Source organism: Rhinatrema bivittatum, chromosome 4 (assembly GCF_901001135.1).
Source record: "Rhinatrema bivittatum chromosome 4, aRhiBiv1.1, whole genome shotgun sequence".
Lineage (NCBI taxonomy): Eukaryota > Metazoa > Chordata > Amphibia > Gymnophiona > Rhinatrematidae > Rhinatrema > Rhinatrema bivittatum.
In genome coordinates this window covers 344,337,331-344,363,036 of record NC_042618.1, presented here as the reverse complement: position 1 = coordinate 344,363,036, position 25,706 = coordinate 344,337,331, and the positions used below count along the sequence as shown (strand labels likewise).

The 25,706-nt window shown below is 45.4% G+C and overlaps 1 protein-coding gene across 2 annotated transcripts in view; it reads left to right on the top strand.

Moving 5' to 3' along the window:
- Positions 1–25,706, top strand: part of SLC9A3R1 (SLC9A3 regulator 1) — a 95,591-nt gene that overhangs the window by 28,136 nt on the left and 41,749 nt on the right. Inside the window, exon 2 of one of the 2 annotated variants that reach the window (XM_029600610.1) lies at positions 24,893–25,054. In XM_029600610.1, coding sequence (XP_029456470.1) covers positions 24,893–25,054 — 162 coding nt within the window. Of the gene's footprint in view, positions 1–24,889; positions 25,055–25,706 lie in introns of both variants that reach the window. The other variant, XM_029600608.1, reaches the window with a different exon arrangement.

The following is a 25,706-nucleotide window of genomic DNA, read 5'->3' as shown; positions in this document are numbered from 1 at the left end:
TCTGCAGACACAAACACCAAATTTCCTGGAGCTTCGAGCAATCGGATATGCTCTCAGGGCATTTCAGGATCACCTCTCAAATCAAGTTATCCTGATCCAGATGGACAGCCAGGTGGCCATGTGGTACATCAACAAACAGGGAGGCACGGGCTCCTTCCTTCTGTGTCAGGAAGTTGCACAGATATGGACGGAAGCTCTCTCCCATTCGATGTACCTCAGGGCCACCTACTTGCCGGGAGTGGACAATGTGTTGGCAGACAAGCTGAGTCGCATCTTTCAACCGCATGAGTGGTCTCTCAACCCCTCAGTAGCGAACTCCATCTTCCAACAATGGGGATATCCTCAGATAGACCTCTTTGCGTCTCCTCAAAACCGCAAAGTAGAGAACTTCTGCTCTCTCATTCGCAGCAAACACTCTTAACCCAGAGACATATTCTCCCTCTCATGGGCAACCGGTCTACTCTATGCATTCCCTCCACTTCCTCTTCTCTTGAAGACTCTCGTGAAGGTTACGTCAGGACAAGGGAACCATGATCTTGATAGCACCTCACTGGCCACACCAAGTGTGGTTTCCAATACTTCAGGATCTCTCCATTCGCAGGCACATTCTCTTGGGAAAGGACCCGCTTCTGATCACTCAAAACGGGTGCCTCCGCCACCCCAACCTTCACGCCTTGTCCCTGGCGGCATGGATGTTGAACGGTTAAAACCTTCAGCCACTTAACCTTTCTGAACCAATTTCCCGTGTCCTGATTGCTTATGGAAGCCTTCCACGAGAAAATCTTACTCTTACAAATGGAACAGGTTTACGTCATGGTGCTCTTCTCAGTCCCTTGACCCCTTTACCTGTCCAATCACGAAGTTTTTGGACTATCTCTAGCACTTATCAGAGTCAGGTCTAAAAACTTCTTCCATCAGAATGCATGTCAGTGCGGTAGCCCGCCTTCCATAAAGGTGTCAGGGATGTTCCCATATCAATACAACCCCTTGTAACACGTTTTCTGAAGGGCTTGCTTCACTTTAAGCCTCCACTATGTCCTCCGGCCCCTTCTTGGGACCTCAATCTGGTTTTGGGTCGGCTTATGAAACCACCATTCGAGCCTCTTCAATCCTGTGAACTTCGCTATCTCACATGGAAAGTGATTTTCCTTCTGGCAATCACTTCAGCTCGTAGAGTTAGTGAATTACAGGCTCTAGGTACCTATCCGCCTTATACTAAACTTCTGCAGGACTGGGCGGTACTCCTCACTCACCCTAAATTCTTGCCTAAGGTAGTTCAGACTTTCATCTCAATCAATCCATTATACTACCTACCTTTTTTCCCAGGCCCCATTCCAATCCAGGAGAACAGCTCTGCATACCCTTGACTATAAACGGGTTCTAGCATTCTACCTAGACCGTACAGCTGCCCACAGGGAAAGCACTCAGTTGTTTCTCTTGCCATCCTAACAAGTTAGGGAAGCCTGTGGGTAAACAGACTCTCTCCTCCTGGTTGGCGGGACTGCATATCCTTTTTGCTATCAGCAAGCGGGCATTCTTTTCAAGACCGTGTTTAAAGCACACTCTGTGAGGGCCATGGCAACTTCAGTAGCACACCTAGGATCGGTGCCACTTCCTGACATTTTGCAGGGCCGCCACCTGGAGTTCTCTCCAAACCTTTGCAGCCCGCTATTGCTTGGACAGGCCGGAAGAACAAGATTCCATATTCGGCCAGTCTGTCCCTTCATAACCTATTTACAACGTGACGTACCAACACCATTTCCGCCTGCCCGGTGGGGTTCAGGATGCCCTCGGCTAAATTTCATCCCAGGCCTAGTGCTTTGCACACCTGGGTACATTTGGTGCATGCTCGGACATCCTCAGCTCGGTACTCACCCCCATATGTGAGGACTACCATCCTGCTTGTCCTGTGAGAAAGCAAATGTTGCTTACCTGTAGCAGGTGTTCTCACAGGACAGCAGGATGTTAGTCCTCACGAAACCCGCCTGCTGCCCCGTGGGTGTTGGGGTTCGTAACGTTTTTCTTTATTTTTTCGGCACTGCCTGTAGCTTTTAAACAAGACTGAAGGAGGACCCCTTCTGGCCTGCAGGGTTAGTGCCATGCTGGGCATGCCCAGTAGGGGCCAGTTCAAAGTTCTGGAAACTTTGACAAAAAGTGTTCCTTGATTGGGCTCCATCCTGTGATGTCACCCCATATGTGAGGACTAACATCCTGCTGTCCTGTGAACACCTGTTACAGGTAAGCAACATTTGCATACATAGTTGGATTTAAATGTACTACATATAATCTGATCTATTTTTTCAACACTTGATTTTTAATAAATGTTTACTGTACACTGATGCCTGTTAAAAGCTGATTTATTTTGACACCTCCCCATCCCAGACAGCATGCTCTGGAACCTTAACTACCCTTGCCAGCCCTTAGTGCTGGAGGAAAGTCTCATTCAGACTAGCTCTCACCACCAGTGTGGCATCATCAAATCATTGTAGTAACAGCAATCCTTCCCATCCTGATTTTAACATGTTGCCTCGATGGTATGCTTGACTACTGGCATCTCTATTAGACTGGAGACAAAATCAGCCCTCTTCGTCTAGCTTTTACAATTATCATCCTATGAGTGCATTTTGTTTTGGACCAAGTGTGTTTCCTACCTCTGTCCAAGTCTGACAAGGTTTCGGCATTGAAAGTGGGAGGGAAAAATGGTCACTGAAAAGAAGTTGTACATATCAGAACTCAGTGGTTAAACTAAAAATACCTAAATTTCTTGTAACATGTAATTTCTTTTTCTTTAATCTTATGGTCATGTTATGTTGCTATCCTCCTTTTTGCTTCATTTCGGTTTTAATTTTCTAGCTTTATACTTAGCTAACTATTTTGTACAATTTTTACAGTAAGTTTACAAATTGGATGTTTGGTAATGAAGGTGTTCTGGTTAGTTTTGTTCTCTGTGGACAAGCAGTAACAATACATCTCTACATGACTGTATTGTTACTGTATCATCCATCAGTCAGAACCTGCTCTCCATCATTAGTCATAAACCTTCTCCTAAGAGGAGCAGGATGGTGGTCCTCACAGATGGGTGATATCAGTGGAGCCCAGCACGGAAAACTTTGGCACACTGAGCATGACCCACGTGGCCACTATCTGCACAGCCGCATGGGGGTCTCTCTTCAGTCTTGTCTTTTCCCTTGAAGCAGTCGCCTCTGTTCTCAGCTTTCTTCCGCACATTTTCAAAAACTTCTTTCAGTCGAGGATTTCCTCTTTTTCCTCCATGGGCGGGGGGGGGTGTCCCCTCTTCGCAGCTGTTCCCCCTAGCGTCTCGGTAGGTGTTCTCTGTGCAGTTGATTCCCGAGCATGTTGCCTCCCCGTGGCTGCCAGCCATTGACTGCTCGCTGGTTTGTTTTTCAGGGTGTCCGTGTTTTGTAAATCCTACCCCCCCCCCGTGCCCGCACGACCATGTCTCTCACGGACCCACACGAGGTCTGTATTCTCTGCCTGGGGGCCCCAAACTGTGCTCAGATGACCCCTAAGGGCTGACTTTCTTGGCTAGACAAGATGGAGTAGCTTTTTGGTTCCAAAAAGTCAGCTCCATCGACTCTGGCATCAGGAGCCTTATCACCGAAGGGCTGCAGTGACCCCTTCAACATGCTGTCACCTTCTATGTCCTTTGGTTTTTCCTCGTGAAGAGAGGGACTGAGGCGACTGGCCCTCTCCACCATCAGATCAATCCAAGGCATTTGGGTCATCAACCTCTGTGTAGGAGAAGGAGCGGGCCGAGCATCGAGGGGAAAACAGGCATTGGCAGTTGTCCTCGCATGGCATCGGTGCCAATTCTGGAGGAGCACCGGCCCATGCCGAGCCTCCTCCGAAGCAACCCTATGGTGAAGAGGCCCCATCTTCCAAACCTGGGAGTCCTAGGCAGTCCCCACAGTGTGGTGTTGGGCATTGAGCCTCCATGGCTCCCCGTGGAGGCTTCGCTGATGCCTCACCCTCCTCCTCTATCATCTGCGTTTTCTCACCAGACTTCAGGAGAGTTGGACCGCAGGGTGCAGTAGGCGGTGCTCTGAGCCCTCCGGAGTTTTGAACCAGCACCGGCTCCCATACTGGCGCCGGAACCAGCACCTACACTTAGTGCCCCTGCTGGAGCGTCTTGACATAGTCTTGGGTGCCCTACCAACACAACCGGTGCCTGGGGCTCCTTCAGTTCCCTATCTGCCACAGAGGTCCCCCCTCTAGAGCAATACCAATTCCCAGATCCTCCAAAGAGGAAGATGCACAACCGCACCGGAAGCCCTTAGGGCACCTCCACTTCCCAAGCCCAATCCCTGGCCATCAAGAGTTCCAGGGCTTTTGATTCCCTTTGTGCCGTCTATGCCCCCCAATTCTGTCAGTGCCGTCGAGGCTGCCAAGGCATCCCTTGGTGTTATTGCTGAGGCGCATGGTCACCGGCTCCCTTGATGTCCCCCAGTGGACGTTAGCGAGGAAGATATGCCTTATGATCCCTGGGGCGATGATTCATCAGAGTCCTCTTCCGAAGGCTCTGCAACTTGCTTTCCGAGCCTTCTCGCCAGATTGAGCGGCGTTACTCTCCCCCCAGAACACCTGTCATTCACAGGCTTTGGGCTTTGGCAGAGGCCATTCACTTGAGCTCCTCACAGAGGAAGCCCACCACAAAATGCTGGAGGTGCTCCAGTTTGTGGACCTCCTGAAGGAGGTGGTAGCTATCCCAATCCATGCAATTCTTTAGAACTTCTGTACAGGATGTGGAAGCACCCGGGCTCTGTCCCCCCAGTCAACTGGAAGGACACTCCCTTTATCTGGTCCAACAAGCCCTTGGCTTTCAGAAGCTTCAGCTCCCCCACCAGTCGGTTGTGGAGTCTGCATTAAAGAAGGCCAAATGATCTCATACACATTCCTCTGACCCTCCAGGCTGAGATCATAGGGCCCTGGATGCCCTTGGAATAAGGGCCTTTCAAGGGGCCATGCTTATTGCCCGTATCACCTCCTCCCAATTCTACATGGCCCAATACAACAGGAACTTGTGGGAAAAAAGTTCGAGTTGGCAGAACACCTGCCTCAACAGCAGCAAGATGTGTTGGAGACAGTGGTACAAAAGGGCCTGAAGGCCGGGTAGCAATATGAGGTACAGACAAACTTACGATGTCTTTGAGACAGCAGCCAGGGTATCAGCTATAGGCATTAGCGCATGGCCTGGCTCTGGACCTCCGACCTTCGGCCGGAGGTCCAAGAAAGGCTGGTGGACCTGCCCTCTACCGGAGAAAATCTCTTCGGGGGCAAGGTCAGATGCAGTGGCTCAGCTCAAGGACCATCATGAGTCCTTGCAGCCAATACCTTGGACCCACTGTCATCCGCTCACAAGTCTCTGCGACACGGACCTCACAAGTCCTACCGCCAGAGGAGATACTACCTTCTGGCTTCTCGTGCTGGGTCCAGCTTCGCCAACCACATGCTCCCAGGCCCCCAACCAGCCCCACAGCCCAGTCCAGCTGTGGGCTTTTGACTAGCAGAGAGAGTGGAGGCCACCTTTCGGTGCCCATGGACCTCAGCCGACTGGTTGGGGGCCGGCTGCATCGGTTTGGCAGATCGCTGGCCCCTATTACCACAGTCTGCTGGGTTCTGGGCAATCGTATAGCATGGTTATCACCTGAATTTCAGGACAGTTCCGGCAGATTCTCTGCTGCCACCAATGTGGGACCTGTCTGGGCATCAGGAAACACTCAAGTTGGAGCTCTCGGCCTTGTTAAAGGCCACAGCTAGTAGAAACTGTGCCAGTGGGTTCTACTCGATATTTTCTGATACCAAGAAAACCAGGCGGCTTCTGGCCCATTCTCGACCTCAGAGCCTTAAACAGGTTCTTGCAGCAAGAACGCTTCAAAATGGTCTCCTAGGGCACCCTGATTCATCTCCTCAAAAAAGGGGATTGGCTCTGCTCTCTCGATTTGAAAGGACACATACGCTCACATGGAGATATTTCCTATAATGCGGGAATATCTCTACTTCGTAGTGTGCCACAGACATTTCCAGTACCCGGGTGCTGCCCATTCGGCCTGGCCTCAGCCCTGTGGATCTTTATGAAAATGTGTGGCAGGGGCACACCTGCACCTCAGTGAGGTGCAGTGTTCCCCTACCTTGGACAACTGGCTCATCAGGAGCACCATGCAGGGAGGGTGCTCTATGCTCCCTCCACTTGACGACCAAAGGACTACAGTCACTGGGATTCATGATCAATTTTCCTAATCTCATCTGTGCCCATCCAAGCATCTTGCCTTCATTGGGGCTCTCTTGGACCCAACTCTGGCCAGAGCGTTCCTCCCTAGGGACTGCGCTCAGACCATGGTATCTTTGGCACTCCATCCGATATTGGATGGTCACTGCCCAGGTACTGCTCCGCTTGCTGGGCCACCTGGTATCAGTTTGTCACTCCACTAGCCCGGCTAGCCAATGCGGGTGTGGCACAGTTGACACTCTGCTCTCGTGGCTCCAAGCCCCCTAAGACCTCTTGGCGCCAGTACAGGTCACCTTGCCCCTTAGGAGATGCCCTCCCCTGGTGGAAGGACCTGGCAAATTGGAGAAGGGTATCCCCTTCCAGGCGCCATCCCCCCAGGTGGTACTGACCACAGATGTCTTTCACCTTGGGCTGGGGGAGCACATGTGGGCCATGCTTACACCCAAGGCATGCAGTTGGAGCAGGAGGCAAGTTGTCGGATAAATTTCCTGGAACTGAGGGTGATCAGGTAGGCCCTCTCAGCATTCCAGGAGTGCCTGCCCACAAAGTGGTTTTGATTCCGACCAACAAGTCGTAATGTGGTACATAAACAAGCAGGGAGGCATATGCTCTTTCCTGCTTTGCCAGGAGATGGTACAGATTTGGGCCTGGGCCCTGTCCAAGGGCATGCTCTTGTGAGCAGTTTACCTTGCAGGGATGGAAAATGTGGTGGTGGATTGCCTAAGTCGGACATTCCAGTGATCACTCAACCTGACAGTTGCTGACAATCTTCCGCCTGTGGGGCTTTCTGGACGTGGCTCTCTTTTTGCCTCTCCCGGAATTACAAAGTGTCCTGTACAGGAAGGACAGGGAACCAGCCTTGGATGCCTTTGCCCGGTTTTGGGGCAAAGGCTTACTGTACACATCCTCTGCTCCTGCTGGTGGGGAAGACTCTTGTGAAGCTCCAGCATGATTCTGGTTGCCCCATGCTGGCCACGACAAAATCTGGTTCCCGATCCTGCGCAACCTGTCGATCCGGGAGCCCATGTCTGGGTACTTCCCCCAACCTGATCACGCAGTTATCAGGGCAGATTGCGCCACCCAAACCTCCAGTCACTGGCCCTCACTGCCTGGATGTTGAAAGAGTAGTCTTGCAGTCCCTCAACCTCTCTGATAATGTCGCAGGTACTGGTGGCTTCCTGAAAGCCTTCCACCAGGAAGTCTTACCAGTTGAAGTGGAGGAGGTTCTCCATCTGGTGTGAGGCAAAAGGCCTAGACCCGTTTTCATGCCCCCACTCTGACTTTTGGACTATTTGTGGTCCTCTTTGAGTCTGGGCTACAGACCACCTCGATCAGAGTTCACCTGAGTGCTATCAGCACTTATCACCAGGGGATAAGTGGCACACCCATTTCTGTGCAGCCCTTGATGGGTTGCTTCATGAGGGGCCTGTTGCAACTAAAGTCCCCTCTGTTTGTCCTGTTGTGTCCTGGGACCCTCAATGTGGTACTAGTGAGGCTCATGCAGTCTCCTTTGAGCCTATGCATTCCTGCGAGCTTAAACATCTCACCTGGAAAGTCCATTTTCCTGGTGGCGGTCTCCTCTGCTCGCAGGGTCAGTGAGCTTTCAGGCTTTAGTGAGTAATCCGCCCTATACGAAGTTTCATGACAGGGTGGTTCTACACTCTCATCCTAAATTCCTGCCTAAGGTGGGTGACTGATTTCCATCTCAGTCCATAGTTTTGCCCACCTTTCTGAGGGCCCCATTCCCACCAGGGTGAACGGTCCTCTGCACAGCCTGGAACTGCAAGCGTGCTCTTGCCTTTTATTTTGAGCGCACGGCAGCCCACTGGCAGTCCATATGGTCCTCCTTTGTTAAAAACAGACTTGGTGTTGCAGTGGGCAACTGGTTTGGCAGACTGTTTATCCTTCTGCTACGAGCATGGGTGCCTTCCGCTTCAAGGCACACTCGGAGCCATAGCATCGGTGGTGCAACTTTTGTGTGGGTTCCCATCATTGAGATCTGCAAGGCTTCAGAGCTCCCTACACACGTTCGCTGCCCATTACTGTTTAGACAAGGATGGTTGACATGATGGTACCTTTTTGCCAGTTTGTTCTCTGTAATCTGTTCCAAGCATTAGGGCCTAGTGTCTGGTTCATGCTGCCTGCCTCCCGTTCTCACCTTCAGCACTTCTATTGTCCATTGGCACGTGGTTACATGCTGTGGGTTCTGTTATTGCCAGGGGCAACAGATAGCTTGGTATTCACCCATCTGTGAGGGCTACTATCCTGTTTGTCCTAGGAGAAAGCAGAGTTGCTTGCCTGTAACAGGTATTCTCATAGAAACGACAGCAGAAGACCAAATGGCCCAGCAAGTTTTGCAATTTTTTCTTTTTTCTCATACTTATCTGTTACTCTTGGGCTCTTTGTAACCTTTTGGTTCTAGTTCCCTTCCACCCCCCCCACCATTAATGTGGAGAGCTGTGTTGGAACTGCATCTAAGTGAAATATCTAGCTTAATTAGTTAGTGGTAGTAACTGCCGCAATAAGCAAGCTACACCCATGCTTGCTTGTTTACCCAGACTGTGTAATTCAGTCCTTGTTGGTGGTTGTCTGTATATAGATCCACTTTACTTCATTCCCCCTGCTGTTGAAGCAGAGAGCTATGCTGGATATGCATTGAAAGTGAAGTATCAGGCTTATTTGGTTTGGGGTAGTAACCGCCGTAACGAGCAAGCTACTCCCCACGTTTTTGTGAATGCAATCCTTTTTTCCAACATTTCCTCTTGCCGTTGAAGCTTAGAGCAATGTTGGAGTCACATTAACCGTGTGTATGTTTATTGAATAAGGGTATTATCTCCAGGTAGTAGCCGTCATTCCCGCGAGTCACCCACTCTTCATTCACGTCCTCTATACTTTATGGATCCACAGTGTTTATCCCATGCCCCTTTGAAGTCCTTCACAGTTCTGGTCTTCACCACTTCCTCCGGAAGGGCATTCCAGGCATCACCACCCTCTCTGTGAAGAAATACTTCCTGACATTGATTCTGAGTCTTCCTCCCTGGAGCTTCAAATCGTGACCCCTGGTTCTACTGATTATTTTCCGACGGAAAAGGTTTGTCGTTGACTTTGGATCATTAAAACCTTTCAAGTATCTGAAAGTCTGTATCATATCACCTCTGCTCTCCCTTGCCTCCAGGGTGTACATATTTAGATTCTTCAATCTCTCCTCATAAGTCATTTGATGAAGACCATCCACCTTTTTGGTCGCCTTTCTCTGGACCCGCCTCCATCCTGTCTGTCTTTTCAGAGATACGGTCTCCAGAACTGAACCCAGTACTCCAGGTGAGGCCTCACCCAAGGACCTGTACAAGGGGATAATCACTTCCCTTTTCTTACTCGATATTCCTCTATGCAGCCCAGCATTCTTCTGGCTTTAGCTATTGCCTTGTCACATTGTTTCGCCGACTTTAGATCATTAGACACTATCACCCCAAGGTCTCTCTCCTGCTCCGTGCACATCAGCCTTTCTCCCCCCATCGAATACTATTCATTCAGATTTCCACTCCCCATATGCATGACTCTGCATTTCTTGGCATTGAATCTCAGCTGCCATATCTTCGACCACTCTTCCAGCTTCCTTAAATCCCGTCTCATTCTCTCCACTCCTTCTGGCGTGTCCACTCTGTTGCAGATCTTAGTGTCATCCGCAAAAAGACAAACCTTACCTTCTATCCCGTCCAATATCTTTGTTAGCGACATTGCGAACAGATCCGGTCCCAATACCGATCCTTGCGGTACACCGCTTAAAACCGCTCTCTCTTCAGAGAGAGTTCCCTTACCATCACACATTGTCTTCTGTCCGTCAACCAGTTTGCAATCCAGGCCACCACCTCGCACTCACTCCTAAGCTTCTCATTTTATTCACCAGTCTCCTGTGCGGGACCGTATCAAAAGCTTTGCTGAAATCCAAGTAGATGACATCGAGTGCTCTTCCTTGATCCAATTCCTTGGTTACCCAGTCAAAAAGGTCAATCAGATTTGTCTGACAGGCTCTTCCCCTGGTGAATCCATGCTGCCTCTGGTCCAGTAATTCTCCCGACTGTAGATAGTTCACTATTCTCTCTTTCATCAGTGACTCCATTACTTTTCCCACCACCGAAGTGAGGCTAACTGGTCTGTAGTTACCAGCCTCTTCTCTGTTCTCACTCTTGTGAAGCGGGACCACCACCACTCTTCTCCAATCACTCGGCACCACTCCCATTTCTAGGGATCTATTGAACAGGTCACACAGCGGACCCTAGGACAGCAGGATATTAGTCCTCAGAAAACCTGCCCGCCACCACCACGAAGTTGGGTTCTCCATCAGTTTTTTATTTTTTCGCTAAGGTACAAGACTGAAGAGGGGAAATCATGTGGCCAGGCGGATAGTGGCATGCTTTGTGTGCCAGTCAGTTTCTAGGAACTTTGACAAAAGGTTTCCATGCCGAGCTCCATCTGTCGTCACCCATCAGTGAGGACTAACATCCTGCTGTCCTAGGAGAACCTGTTACAGGTAAGCAGCCCTGCTTCTGAGCATGTGTGGGCATTCCTATGCTGCCATTACCATATGCCCTCCTCAGTCTTTGGCCAGTTTGTGAGCAGTTGGAGTTTGAGCTCTCCAGTTGCTGATTTTTTCATCAGCTTTTAGTTTTCAATAGTTTAGTTTTCTTTTATAACTTTGGATTTAAGACGCTCTGTTTTCACTATATTTTTCTCATGAGGATATTGGGGGAAAATCAGGGCAAAAGAACTAAACTGAGAAATGCCAAAAATGGTGAGCTGTGACCCTCATGAGCTCTGAGGCGATTGGGTCTGGAGCATAACATGACAAGCTGTGGGCCATATGGAAGAATTTCACCCTGAGCCCACACCTCAACTATCTCAAAAAGGAAGGTTAGCTCACCCATTCACCTCACTGACATTTTAAAACTTATATGAACAGCTGCCCCAAATATCTACTCTGCATTTAACAATCAGCTAAACAAGCAAAATCACCAATATCTAGATCTTCCAGTGGGAGAGGGGCTTCAGTTTTTCAAATCAAATGGCACCTCATCACCAAAGACAAATGAGTGCTCAATTATATCGAAGGAGGATACCTGAATTTTCAACCTCCTACAACCTCAGAATTCCCTGTATCCTCAAACAGCCCTTACATCAGTTGCCTCTTCTCAGGCAGAAGCTAAGAGGCCATCCTAAAATCTGGAGCAGTAGAGTCTGTTTACAAAAAGGGAAATGTTTCCATTTGAGTTTTTCTAATTCCAAAAAATGAGGGGATCTATGGTCAATAGGGGACCTAAGGCAATTGAATACATTCTTAAAGAGAAGTTCAGGATGAATTCCTTAGGTTCCCTCTTAGAGATTGACTTACCACTTTGGACCTCAAAGATTCTTATGCTCATACCAATAAACCAATCCCACAGGAAATAATTGATTCTTGGTGGAAGATCATCATTTCCAGTGCAATGTCCTAACATATGGACTAGTAGCAGTTCCAAGAGTATTCGTAAAGTGTTTAGCAATATTGACCACCTTTCTCATAGTAAACCCTGGATGACTGGCTAATATTAAGTATAACTTTGAAGAATTACATTTTACAATTCAGATACTTCAGGATCTAGGATACAAAATAAACTTCAAGTCCCAATTAATTCCCACCCATTGCCTGGAATTCATAGGAGCAATTCTAGAATCCCAGGAGGGAAAATGTCTTCATATTCAGAGGAACAGCACTTAACATGTTTGCAAACCTAAATGGGTGACAGCAAGAGTTTTCATGAAGTTATTAGAACACATGGCATCTGCTTGTACATGTGGTAAAGACCAGCTCGGTGGTATCTCAAACATTGGAATCAACATCTTCAACCTCTAACTTCAAGGATACATTTCTAGTCTCATGGTATACAATGAAAGACAAACTTTTCCATGGTGCAGAAGATTCTAAAAGATGTCTCAAGGGTTTGGGAGAACATCTAAATTCAGTTTGTTCTTAAGGAGCATGGGCTCTATTCAAGAGCAAGCTTCACTAAACTTGCTAGAACTAAAAGCTATATACAGAGTTCAAGTTTTTAAACCATAGTTAAGCAACACAGTTCGTTTGTACAGACAACCAAGTGGTAATATTTTGCATAAACAGGGAAGAACAGACTTAGCACAACTCTGCAGACACTCTGTGAACATATGGAACTGTGCAATACAAACATACAACTATTAGCAGTTCACCTGCTAGGAAAAACAGTGTTAGTGAACAAATTAAGTTGTCTATAACTGTATGAATGGTCTCTCTACAAGGACACAGTGGGTTTTCTATTTTGACATTGGGGAAACTCATCCATTGATCTTTTTGCAGCACAATTCAGACTACTCTGCTACTGTTCCAAAAGGCCAGCATACAATCAGGTCGATTCAGTAAGGGGTCAAACTCGCGTCCAACCGCCCCGAACCTAATAGCGCCCGCAACATGCAAATGCATGTTGATGGCCCTATTAGGTATTCCCGTGCGATTCAGAAAGGAAAATGTGCAGCCAAGCCGCACATTTTACTTTCAGAAATTAGCTCCTACCCAAAGGTAAGCGCTAATTTCTCCGGGCACTGGGAAAGTGCACAGAAAAGCAGTAAAGACTGCTTTTCTGTGCACCCTCTGACTTAATATCATGGCGATATTAAGTCGCAGGTCCCGAAAGTTACAAAAAGTAAAAAAAAATAAAATAATAATAATAATTTGAAGTAGGCCCACGGCTTGAAAACCGGACACCCAATTTTGCTGGCGTCCGGTTTCCGAACCCATGGCTGTCAGTGGGTTTGAGAACCGACGCCGGTAAAATTGAGCGTCGGCTGTCAAACCCGCTGACAGCCGCCGCTCCTGTCCAAAAAGAGGCGCTAGGGACGCGCTAGTGTCCCTAGTGCCTCTTTTTACCGCCGGGCCTAATTTGAATACTGAGTTGCGCGCACAGGAGAGTGGCCTGTGCATGCGCCGGGAGAGTGGGCGTTTGCCCACTCTCCCGCAGACTTTACTGTATTGGCCCGAAAGTGTTGGTGAGGGATTTCAATTTCATGGAACAAGGATTGGACACATGCATTTCTTCCCGTTCCTTTAATTTTCAAGACTATAAGTAAGCCGAGATACTGGGACCATGATCCTAGTGGCACCTTATTGGTCAAAACAGATCTTGCTTCTGTGGCTGAGCAAGCTGGTGCTGGCTCCACCTGTAAGACTTCCAGCATTCCCAAATCGTGCTTTGCTTTACTTTTATTGAGCCACTTACAGCAATATAAAAATAAGATATATAAACAAATCTGTCATCAATTACTTCAAACAGCACTTAAAAAATTAAGTCAAAGAAAAGTAAATTTTGTATGCTCTCTTCTCCCCCCCCCCCCCCCCCCCCCCCCCCCATCACTCCATATCCAGATCTCTCGTCTTGGTTCAAGAGATGAATAATTCACCCCAACCTTCAATCTCTGGTGCATAGCATACACCTTCCTTGAGGAATTGGGCAGATACTTTTGGCAGCTTGGAGATCTTATAACTTCAATGGATATTTTCACAATGGTGTATTTTGAAAGACAAAGATCCATTCATATGTTCAGTTCCTGTAGTTTTGCAATACCTTCTTCACCTAGCAGATTCAGGTTTAAAAATGAATGCAATACAAGTTCCATTAAGTGCTATAACGGCTTACCATCACTGTTAGAGGTCTTCAGTTTGTATCGATTTTTACAAAAGGCTTTAACTCAAGACCACCAATAGGGTTACCTCAGACTCATTGGGACCTAAATGTAGTTCTTACCCAGCTGATGAAGTCTCCATTTGAGTCCTTGGATACCCCAGACTTTGAAATGTTATTCTTTGTAGCAATTATCTGTCAGTGTTTGGAACATAACTTGCCCTATACTCAAAACTAGAAAAATATAGTATTAACACATCCAAGACTTCTACTCAAAGTAGTACCTGTTTCATCTAAACTAATCAATAGTTCTGCTAGTTTTCTTCCCAAAGTTAGTCTGTCAGTGAAGCAAGCTGTCCATATACTGGACCGTTCAACCATTCTTATTTGTACAGGACATGGTGCTAAAGGAAGCATTTCTTTTATGATAAAGTATTCTCACTGAATTTCTCCTTGTTACAGAGCAGCTGGTCTTAATCTTACAAAGTCTTTAAGGGCACACCAAGTTAGTAGTTAGACCCACAATATTGCACCTAAAGTCTGCTTCTATTCAGGATATATGCAAAGTGGCCACTTGCTCAACCATGCACACTTTTAGCAAACATTGTTAGGAGCTAGACTTGTGCACACATTAACTTTGGTCAACCAGTTTTACCATTGATTTCACCCATTTGTGTGGCTGCCTTTCAGCTGTCCACAGAGCACCTGTTACAGGGAAGCAACTTTGCTTAAGTGGTCAGCAATTAAGCTGTAATAGTAAAATATTGCACTTAATCCTGGAAGCTAGTTTTTATTTTGGTATGTGTATGAAATAAATGGAGCACTTTAGATGTCGTCCCTGCCCCAAAACCTTTAAGTAGATTAAATACTCGAGGAAATGATTGCAAGGAATATCAATGAGAAGCATTTGATCTTTGGTCTCTTAGCTCCCAACAAATTATGCAGGATCGCTAAGCTGCCTTCTCTTGAAAATGGTAGCTCTTGTCTTTCTCAGTTATGTTTTCAAGTTTTTGGTTTTGTTCAGAGATTTGTTTGAAATGACTGATACACAGGAAGTCCTCGACACAATTGGTTCATGAAAACTGTTAAAACCATTTTTTCCCATCAGCACAATGTTAGAATTGGGGTATTGGCTCAAACACCAAGTCCCAATGATGTATTAAATTGAATTTTTGTGAAAATCTAAAGCACTGTAAAAAGTACACATATTCTAAAGCATTACTTTTTGTCTGACAAAAGTGCCGAGGCATGCCTACAGGACACTGCACTGTCACTGTTTTGAGGAATGGAATTTACTGTTATTCTGACATTACCTTGCTAGGCCTCATGGTCCACACATGTGCTTGTTGGGAGATGCTCTAATGTAGTTTGAAGCAAGTGTTAAGTTGGATGATGGGTTGTCTATTTAGAAATAGAAGTCTAAATCATAACTTGAACCATCTTAAGTCAAGAGCTTACTGTAGTCCACAGAGAATGATGAACAAATATGGGGTCTGCAGTGGGATTTAAATCTAGGGACCAGTCCTCATCAGACTTTAGTTCTGTGCTTATAGTTTGTAGTTACCAGCTATGCTACTTTCCTCGTGTCAGAAAAAATGTCTTGAGAAATCCTTGTGCTTATTTTCAGTCCACAAGAAACTAGCATAACTATAAATAGGGATGTTGCCCTGTATTAGGTGCATCCTTAAATTACTGGTAGAAAGTGAATGAGATATGCATGGACTAGTTTATTTCCATTTAATTGTCTTTATATAGAACTCAGTTTACAATAGGTCAGCATGTACAAAATCAACATCCTACTGACAGACAAAATAACATACCCACCCCAACCCTAGACACTCCCACTTCCTGTAAGCACACTCTACTTGCCACTTGGGATAGGATGCTGGACTAAATGGACCTTTGGTCTGACCCATTTTAGCCATTATGTACCTTGGTAATACTATCATAAGTCAGACAGTACTTTTATTTGTGTTTTAAAACACAATTCCAGGTCACAAACTTGAAAGTAGCTAGTGAAGATGTAATAAAAATGTCTGATTAGGATGGCATATACAGTCTGCTGCTAAAACCCTGCAGTACATAAAAGGAGTACTAGTTCACAAAATACAGCTTCCTTTTGTAGACAGAATATACCAAATATCTGAATTGCACAGGCTCAGAAATGACATTATTTTTAAACATACTAAATTACTAGTGGAGGAGAAGATGCAGAAGTACACACTATAGGACTTTCACTCACACTACAGTTTTATCCTTTAGAAACAGTGGCAGGAAATAAGGACCTTAAAGTTCATTACTCTGCCTAACTTCCTGTTGTGGTGCCAGAGATTCCAGTCGATGTTGGCTTTCTTTTTCACAACCATTTTTTCGTTTTATGTAAACCGGAGTGATTTGTAGTCCCTACTAGAACTTCGGTATATAAAAATTAAAAATAAATAAATAAATAAATAAATAAACCAGGATTCTGAGGACAAGCAGAATGGCAGTCCTTGCACATGGGTGACATCCAAAGGAGCCCGGCACAGAAAACTTGTCAGTTTTTAGAAGTTTGAGCTGCTCAGCATGCCATTATACCATGCATCTAGGTAGGGTCGCTTCAGTCTCTTTTCTATAGAACCTTGTGTTGTGGGGAGATATCCCATGTTTAACTACTGAAAGCACCCAATATGAATCAAAATAGCCAAAGATGGATACTGACAAGTATGCTGACAGGCCAAAACCAGTCTCAGTTGAAACCAGAAACTTTGCCCAGATGAGAACTTTAACCAGAACTGAAGGATTCTTATCAAGATCTGCTTGTCTGTAAACTCCAGTGTAAACCAAGGCAGAGGGACAATGCAGCAACTTCTAAAAAAGCAGAAGTCACTCAGGCCGATTCTGTAAAGCGCGCTCAGCTGAGAGCAGTTTTACCCACAGTTGGACACCTGTTTTAGATACGTGTCCACTACCCTGTATACAATAAAGGGGTTTAGTGTGTCAAATGTGCATCCCCCTGAAACTTCATTCAAAAATTGGAAGAAGGATCCAACAGAAGAAAATAGAATAAAGCATAAGCATTGGCAAGTTAAATGTAAGACATTGATAAGACAGGCTAAGAGAGAATTTGTAAAGAAGTTGTCCGGAGAGGCAAAAACTCATAATAAAAAACTTTTTAAAATATATCCGAAGCAGAAAGCCTGCGAGGGAGTCAGTTGGACCATTAGATGATCGAGGAGTTAAAGGGGCACTTAAAGAAGATAAGGCCATCGCGGAAAGATTAAATGATTTCTTTTCTTCGATGTTTACTGAAGCGGATGTTGGGGAGATACCCATTCCGGAGAAGGTTTTCTTGGGTAATGACTCAGATGGACTGAACTAAATCATGGTGAACCTGAAGATGTGGTAGGCCTAATTGACAAACTGAAGAGCAGTAAATCACCTGGACTGAATGGTATACACCCTAGGGTTCTGAAGGAACTAAAAAATGAAATTTCAGATCTATTAGTTAAAATTTGTAATCTATCATTAAAATCATCCATTGTACCTGAAGACTGGAGAGTGGCTAATGTTAACCCCATTATTTAAAAAGGGCTCCAGGGGCGATCTGGGAAACTACAGACCAGTTGGCCTGACTTCAGTGCCAGGACAAATAGAGGAAAGTGTTCTAAAGATCAAAATCACAGAACATATAGAAAGACATGGTTTAATGGAATAAAGTCAGCATGGCTTTACCCAAGGCAAGTCTTGCCTCACAAATCTGCTTCACGTTTTTGAAGGGGTTAATAAGCATGTAGATAGGTGAAGGAGTTAATAAACATGTAGAAAGTTGAACCAGTAGATATAGTGTGTGTTTGGATTTTTAGAAGGCATTTGACAAAGTTCCTCATGAGAGGCTTCTAAGAAAAGTAAAAAGTCATGGGATAGATGGAGATGTCCTTTCATGGATTACAAACTGGTTAAAAGACAGGAAATAGAGTAGGATTAAATGGACAATTTTCTCAGTGGAGGTGTGTGGGCAGTGGAGTGCCTCAGGGATCTGTATTAGGACCCATGCTTTTCAATATATTTATAAATGATTTGGAAAGGAATAAGATGAGTGAGGTAATCAGATTTGCAGATAATACAAAATTATTCTGAGTAGCTAAATCACAAGCAGATTGTGATAAATTGCAGGAGGGACCTTGTGAGATTGGAAAATTGGGCTTCCAAATGGCAGAAAGAAATTTAGTGTGGATTAAATGCAAGGTGATGCATATAGGGAAAAACAACCCATGCTGTAGTTACATGATGTTAGGTTCCATATTAGGAGCAACCACCCAGGAAAGAGATCTAGGCATCATAGTGGATAATACATTGAAAATGACACAGTTTGCTGTGGCAGTCAAAAAAGCAAACCAATGTTAGGAATTATTAGGAAGGGAATGGTGAATAAAACAGAAAATGTCGTAATGCCTCTTTATCGCTCCATGATGAGACCACACCTTGAATACTGTGTACGATTCTGGTCGCTGCATCATAAATTTTGTGAAGGAAATGTCTGAGTTGGTTCCCTTCCAATTACAGACAGAACAAATTGATAGACACCAAATGATGGAGCTGTTACAATTCCTGGATGCTCCCAAGGAAATAACCTCCATCCCCTCTTCATTGGGTTCTTTTGGATCTTCTCAAAAAGAATTGGGAGCGCCCTGGTTCGGTAGCTCCAGTTAACCGAAAGGCAGATACCACTTTTTTAGTCCAGTCAGCCCCAGGGTTCTAGAAACCTCAACTGGATCACCAATCTGTGGTTGTAGAATCTGCCCAAAAGAGGGCACGAATCTCAAAACCCCACTTTTCCTTCCTCCCAGGTAAGGAGCAGAAATTCCTGGATGCCATTGGCCGGCGTGTCTTCCAGGGATCAATGCTCATCTCTCGGATCGCCTCTTACCAGCTGTATATGACCCAGTATAACAGGGTCTTATTCAAGCAGATACAGGACTTTGAGAGTCCCTGCCTCAGCAATTCCAGGAACAGCTACAAACCTTGGTTCACAAGGGTTTTGAAGTAGGGAAACATGAAATAAGGTCCTCTTAAGAGATCTTCGACACCGCTTCCAGGGTATCTGAAGCTGCTATTTCTGCAAGAAGATGGGCCTGGCTTAAATCTTCAGACTTGTGCCCTGAAGTACAAGACAGATTGTCCAATCTGCCTTGCATAGGAGACTATCTGTTTGGCCAACAGATACAGTGGATGGTGGTGGAACTCAAGGAGCATCATGAGACCCTTCGCCAACTCTCTCTGATGCCTTCTGAGTATTTCTCCAAACAGCTATTCAGGAATAACACTAAAAAGTCGTTCTTCTGTCCAAAGAAGTCCTATCCACCACCATCTAGAAGTCGTTCCACAAGACCTTTCCAGAAGGCCCAGTCTCGACAACCTCTGCATAGAGCAGCAGCCAGCTTCCACTGCCACAGATATCAGTAGGAGGTTGTGCCATTTCAACATGTGGCACACAGTCACCTCAGACCAGTGGGTCCTTGCCATAATCTCTCAAGGCTATCACCTGAACTTTCTCTCCATCCCACCGGATTCCCCACCTCGGCTGACGTGGGGAATATCTGACCTCTCAGCACTCCTGGAACAGGTCGTCTCCCTCCTCCTCCAGTCCAGAGCAATAGAACCAGTGCCCTACTCCCAACAGGGCCTAGGATTCTATTCCCAGTAGTTTTAATCCCCAAAAAATCAGGAGGCGTTCATCCAATTCTGGACCTACATGCCCTCAACAAGTACCTCCAACAAGAAAAGTTCAAGATGGTAACCTTGGGTTTCCTCCTTCCTCTTCTGCAAAGAGGAGACTGGTTCTGCTCTCTAGACCTCCAGGGAGCATACACACACATTGCGATAACTCCATCTCATCGCAGATTTCTGAGGTTTCTGGTAGGCCCCAAGCACTGTCAGTACAGAGTGCTACCATTCGGCCTGGCATCTGCACCACGAGTCTTCACCAAATGCTTCGTAGTAGTAGCAGCCTTCCTCAGGACTCAAGGTGTTCACGTCTACCCCTATTTCGACGATTGGTTGATCAGGGCTCCCACTCAGCAAGCTGCTCTGTTGTCCCTACATCTCACCTTACACACTCTGATTTTGCTAGGATTTCTCATAAACTACGCGAAATCCTGCTTAGTCCCATCTCAAACTTTGTCCTTCATAGGGGCAGACTTGGACACATTTCAAGCAAAGGCATTTCTGCCTCGACAGCAAGCTCTCACTCTCATTTCTCTCGCACACCAGCTACAGTCTCAGCACCACTCGACAGCGCCACTTCCTCATCCTGCTGGGACACATGGCGTCCTCAGTACAGGTTACTCCAATGGCCCACTTTGCCATGAGAGTCATGCAGTGGACTTTAAGGTCACAATGGACTCAATCCGTCCAACCATTATCGACCATTGTCCACATCACCGACCCACTTCGTCAGTCTCTAGCTTGGTGGAAAAATCAGACCAATCTCCTCCAAGGCCTACCCTTCCAGGCTCCAGACCCTCAAATAATTCTCATCACTGATGCTTCCAACCTCAGCTGGGGAGCACATGTCGCCAATCTACAGACCCAAGGAGCTTGGTCTCCAGAGGAAGCCAAACACCAAATCAATTTCCTGGAGCTCCGAGCAATCAGATATGCTCTCAGGGTATTTTGGGATTGTCTGTCCAACAAAGTCATCCTAATTCAGATGGACAACCAGGTGGCCATGTGGTACATCATTTTTTTTTTTCACTTCTCCTTTTCAAATTATATTTTTAGTTTTTACTAGGCTCCCTATATTTTTCATTTAAATTGTTTAACTCTTCACCATTATAGGTTGCATTCAATTGATATATATTGCATTATTTATGTTTACTTGTTTTATTTATAAGACTTCATATATTATCCTTATGTTAAATGTATAGCACCCCCGGCGTATGTTCCTGTTCTCTGTACACCGACGTGATATCTGAGTGGCGGTATATAAAAAAACAAATAAAAATAAATAAACATCAACAAACAGGCACGTGCTCCTAACTACTGTATCAGGAAGCGGCACAGATATGGGCAGAGGCCCTCTTCCACTCGATGTACCTCAGGGCCACCTACTTGCCGGGAGTAGACAATGTGTTGGCGGACAAGCTGAGTCACGCCTTTCAACCACATGAGTGGTCCCTCGACCCCCACAGTAGCGGACTCAATATTCCAACGTTGGGGTTATCCCCACATAGACCTTTTTGCGTCACCTCAAAACCGCAAAGTAGAGAACTTTTGATCTCTTACTCGCAGCCAACACTCACAGCCAAGAGATGCGTTCTTCTCATGGGCAACCGGTCTCCTATATGCATTCCCTCCATTTCTGCTTCTCTCAAAGACTCATGAAACTACATCAGGAAAAGGGAACCATGATCCTGATAGCACCTCACTGGCCACGCCAAGTATGGTTTCTGATCCTTCAAGCCTCTCCATTCGCAGGCACATTCCCTTGGGAAAGGACCCGCTTCTGATCTATCAGAACGACGGGTGCCTTCGACACCCCAATCTTCAGGCTTTGTCCCTGACTGCCTGGATGTTGAAAGGTTAATTCTTCAACCACTCAACCTTTCGGAGCCTGTTTCCCGTGTCCTGATTGCTTCACGGAAGCCTTCCACGAGAAAATCTTACCTTTATAAATGGAACAGATTTAAATCATGGTGTTCTGCTCAATCCCTTGATCCTTTTACCTGTTCCACCACGAAGTTTCTGGACTATCTCTGACACTTGTCAGAATCAGGTCTTAAAACTTCTTCCATCAGAATGCATGTCAGTGCGATAGCTGCCTTCCATAAAGGTGTCGGATGTTCCTATTTCGGTACAACCCCTTGTAACACGATTTCTGAAGGGCTTGCTCCACCTCAAGCCTCCACTGCGCCCTCCGGCCCCTTCTTGACACCTTAATCTGGTTTTGGGTCTGCTCATGAAACCACCATTCGAACCTCTCCAATCCTGTGATTTTTCTCCTAGCAATCACATCCGCTCGCAGAGTTAGTTACAGGCTCTAGTTACCTATCCGTCTTACTCTAAACTTCTGCACCACTGGGCAGTACTCCGCACTCACCCTAAGTTCTTGCCTAAGGTAGTATCAGAGTTTCACATTAATCAATCCATTATACTACCTACCTTCTTTCCCAGGCCCCATTCCAATTCAGAACAGGCTCTGCATACCCTTGAGTGTAAACGGGCTTTAGCTTTCTATCTAGACCGTACAGCTGCCCACAGGAAAAGCACGCAATTGTTTCTTTCCATTCCATCAAACTGGGGCAGCCTGTGGGTAAGCAGACTCTCCTCCTGGTTAGCGGTCTGCATATCCTTTTGCTATCAGCAAGCAGGCATTCTACTTCAAGACCGTGTTAAAGCATACTCTGTCAGGTCCATGGCAACGCCAGTAGCGCACCTACGCTCGGTACTGCTTCCTGATATTTGTAGGGCTGCTTCCTGGAGTTCTCTTCATACCTTCACAGCCCTCTATTGTTTGGTCAAGGCTAGAAGACAAGATTCCATCTTCGGCCAATTTGTCTTGCGCAACCAACACCCTTCCGCCTGCCCGTTAGGGTTCAGGATGCCCTCTGCCAAATTCCACCCCAGTTTTTTTGCCTGTTGCACGTCTTTGGGTACATTTGGTGCATACTCGGACATCCTCAGCTCTGTACTCACCCATATGTGAGGACTAACATCCTGCTTGTCCTGTGAGAAAGCAAATGTTGCTTACCTGTAACATGTGTTCTCACAGGACAGCAGGATGTTAGTCCTCACAAAACCGCCTGCCACCCTGCGGTGTTGGGTTCGTTACATTTTATTTTATTTTTTGGCACTTCCTATAGCTATAAACAAGACCGAAGGGGGACCCCTGCTGGCTGCAGGGTTAGTGCCATGCTGGGCATGCAGTTCTAGAAACTTTGACAAGTGTTCCGTGATTGGGCTCCATCCTGATGAAGTCACCCATATGTGAGGACTAACATCCTGCTGTCCTGTGAGAACACCTGTTACAAGTAAGCAACATTTGCTTTCCTTTAAGTTCATTATAAACCGATGTGATATGAATATCGGTATAGAAAAGCTGTTAATAAATAAATAAGATAACATGAGTTATGTCATCTGTATAAAGTAACAAAGCTATTTTTCTAGGGCTCTATTAGAATATCATAATATTATAGTTAAATAGGGGTCGTAGAATGTGGGAAATGAGTGCTGAATACTAGACTGCCTCCATGCTTGAGTGTGATAGAGTATCTACACTTCCTAACTCGTTTGTGTCTTGAGACTCTCAACAGTGTTTACGGAATACATATTATATTTGAATAGACTGAGGTGTTGGGTTTGTTGGACTTGTTTATCCTATGCTGTTTCTGTAGGCTTGTGGGAAGAGCCATGTTTTGAGTAGTTTTTTAAAGAGCTTTGAGTTGTTCTGTAATCTTAGTTTTTCAGGTAAGGTGTTCCACAGATGTGGTCCTGCTAGCGAAACCACTCTCTTACTGTTGTAAGTTTGGCGGCTGTGACTGAGGGATTGTCAGCAAGGCTTTATTTGTTGATCTTGTGTTACGCTGTGGAGTATGTTTTTGTATTATAGTATTTAACCACTCGACTTCGTTGTTATAAATTGATTTGTGTAGGATGGTAAGAATTTTATATTCTATCTGTTTTTTGACAGGTAACCAGTGAAGGTCATTTAGAACGGGGGTATCTGTCTTTTTATGGGCCTGTAAGTAATCTAGCTGCGGCGTTCTGTAACATTTGAAGGGGATGGGTGGTTGATATGGGTAGGCCTAAGAGCAATGAGTTGCAGTAATCGAAGCTAGTGAAGATTAGGGATTGTAGTATGGTTCTGAATTCGGGTTGATTTAGGAGAGATTTTAGGTGTTTCAGAATTCGTAGTTTGTGGAAACCTTTGTCCATATGTTTGATCACCCCTTCAAAAAAAAAAAAAAAAAAGAGGGAGATTTGTGAGGCAAGACTTCCCTTGGGTAAATCCATGTTGGCTGTGTCCTATTAAGCCATGTTTATCTAAATGTTTTGTGATTTTATTCTTTAACAGTTTCCATGATTTTTGCCTGGCATTGAAGTCAGGCTCACGGGTCTATAGCTTTCCGGATCACCCCAGAGCCCTTTTTAAATATCAGGGTTACACTGGCCACCATGCAGTCTTTAGGTACAGAGGATGATTTTAATGATAGCTTACAAATTAATTGTAATAAGGCGGAAATTTCATTTTTGACTTTTCAGACTCTGGGGTGTATACCATCCAGTCCAGATAATTTACTACTGTTCAGTTTGTCTTGCCTACTATATCTTCCAGGTTCACCATGATTTGGTTCAGTTCATCTGAACTGTCACCCTTGAAAAAGGTCTTGAACGGGTATCTCCCCAACATCCTCTTCAGTAAACACTAAAGCAAAGAATTCATTTAGTCTTTCCAGGATGACCTTATCTTCCCTAATTGCCCTTTTAACCTCTCGATCATTTGCTACAACTGTTTGTTGTCAAATGTTTAAATCAGGAAGTTTTTGAGGGATTAATACTGATTCACCCAATCAGCTTGCCTGAAATACCAGTGAACATTCCGCTGCTTGTGTATCTCCATCTGATAATTGTAATTCTCACTATAAAATACATCAGATCACCTTTTCCAAGTACAAAACAAAAGGTCAAGTTGTAGGAGACCTTTTTATTGGTCTAAGTACATTTAACTAGCTTTGGAGAGCTATTCATAAATGTTAGTCTAATAAAATGATGTCACAACTTGTTTGACCTTTGTTTCTGTATCCAAGTGGACTAACATAGCAACCATGGTATTTTATTACACGTGTACTTTTTTTTTTTTTTTTTTTTTTTAACAGGTTTTGGCTCTGACCCATACATCTAGGCTGAGATCAGAGCAGGGTGGACTGATTGAAGGAATTATTCATACAATTTATAATTGCCAATATTTCTTTTCCAGCAGAAGGAGCTACGGCCTCGTTTATGTTCCATGAAGAAAGGGCCAAATGGATATGGGTTTAATCTCCATAGTGAAAAAAACAAACCAGGCCAATATATCCGAGCAGTAGACCCTGACTCGCCAGCAGAGGCATCAGGATTGAAACCCCAGGACCGTATCATTGAGGTATGTATAGGAGAAAAGGAGGCAGAAAATATGGAGGTGGAGAGTAGAGCCAAAAGGGTGCATAGCTAATGTCGCCTCCAGCCTTGCTGGATATCACTGCGGGTGCCTTGTAAACATTTACTTGTCCATGATTATACTAATTACTCTGGAAAATCTGGATTTAATGAAATTTTATTTAAATCCAGCAAGCTGTGCATATTAAAAATAACTAAATCCTTGGGGTACTTATCTGTTTTGTGCTAGTCAAATCCTCCCCAAAAAACTTCCCAATTCTTCTTTGCCTAAAGATGAGTTGCTATAGCAGCTACCTGGTTCTGTAAGTCTAGTCTGTTCAAGGCTATTAAACTCCATGGTCAGCACCCTCACATACTCTTACTTGCTGGTTCCTAGTTAAATTAGAACTGTTCAATTTCAGTGGTAAAGCTGCATTAGTGAGACCAAGCTAGGGTAATATGTGGCAAGGTGTGCTAAGTTCAGATGTGTGGTGGACTTGGCATTCTGTGAACATAAGTATATTAAGGATTAGTGACTTGGGACACTCCAGGAGGGTGGTGCTTTGGGGAAGGGTCACATGGATATGGTCTTGATTTGCCTGGTTTTGCAAGAAGTAGGCTGTTAAGTTGGTACATAATTAGGTTATTGGATTGTACTG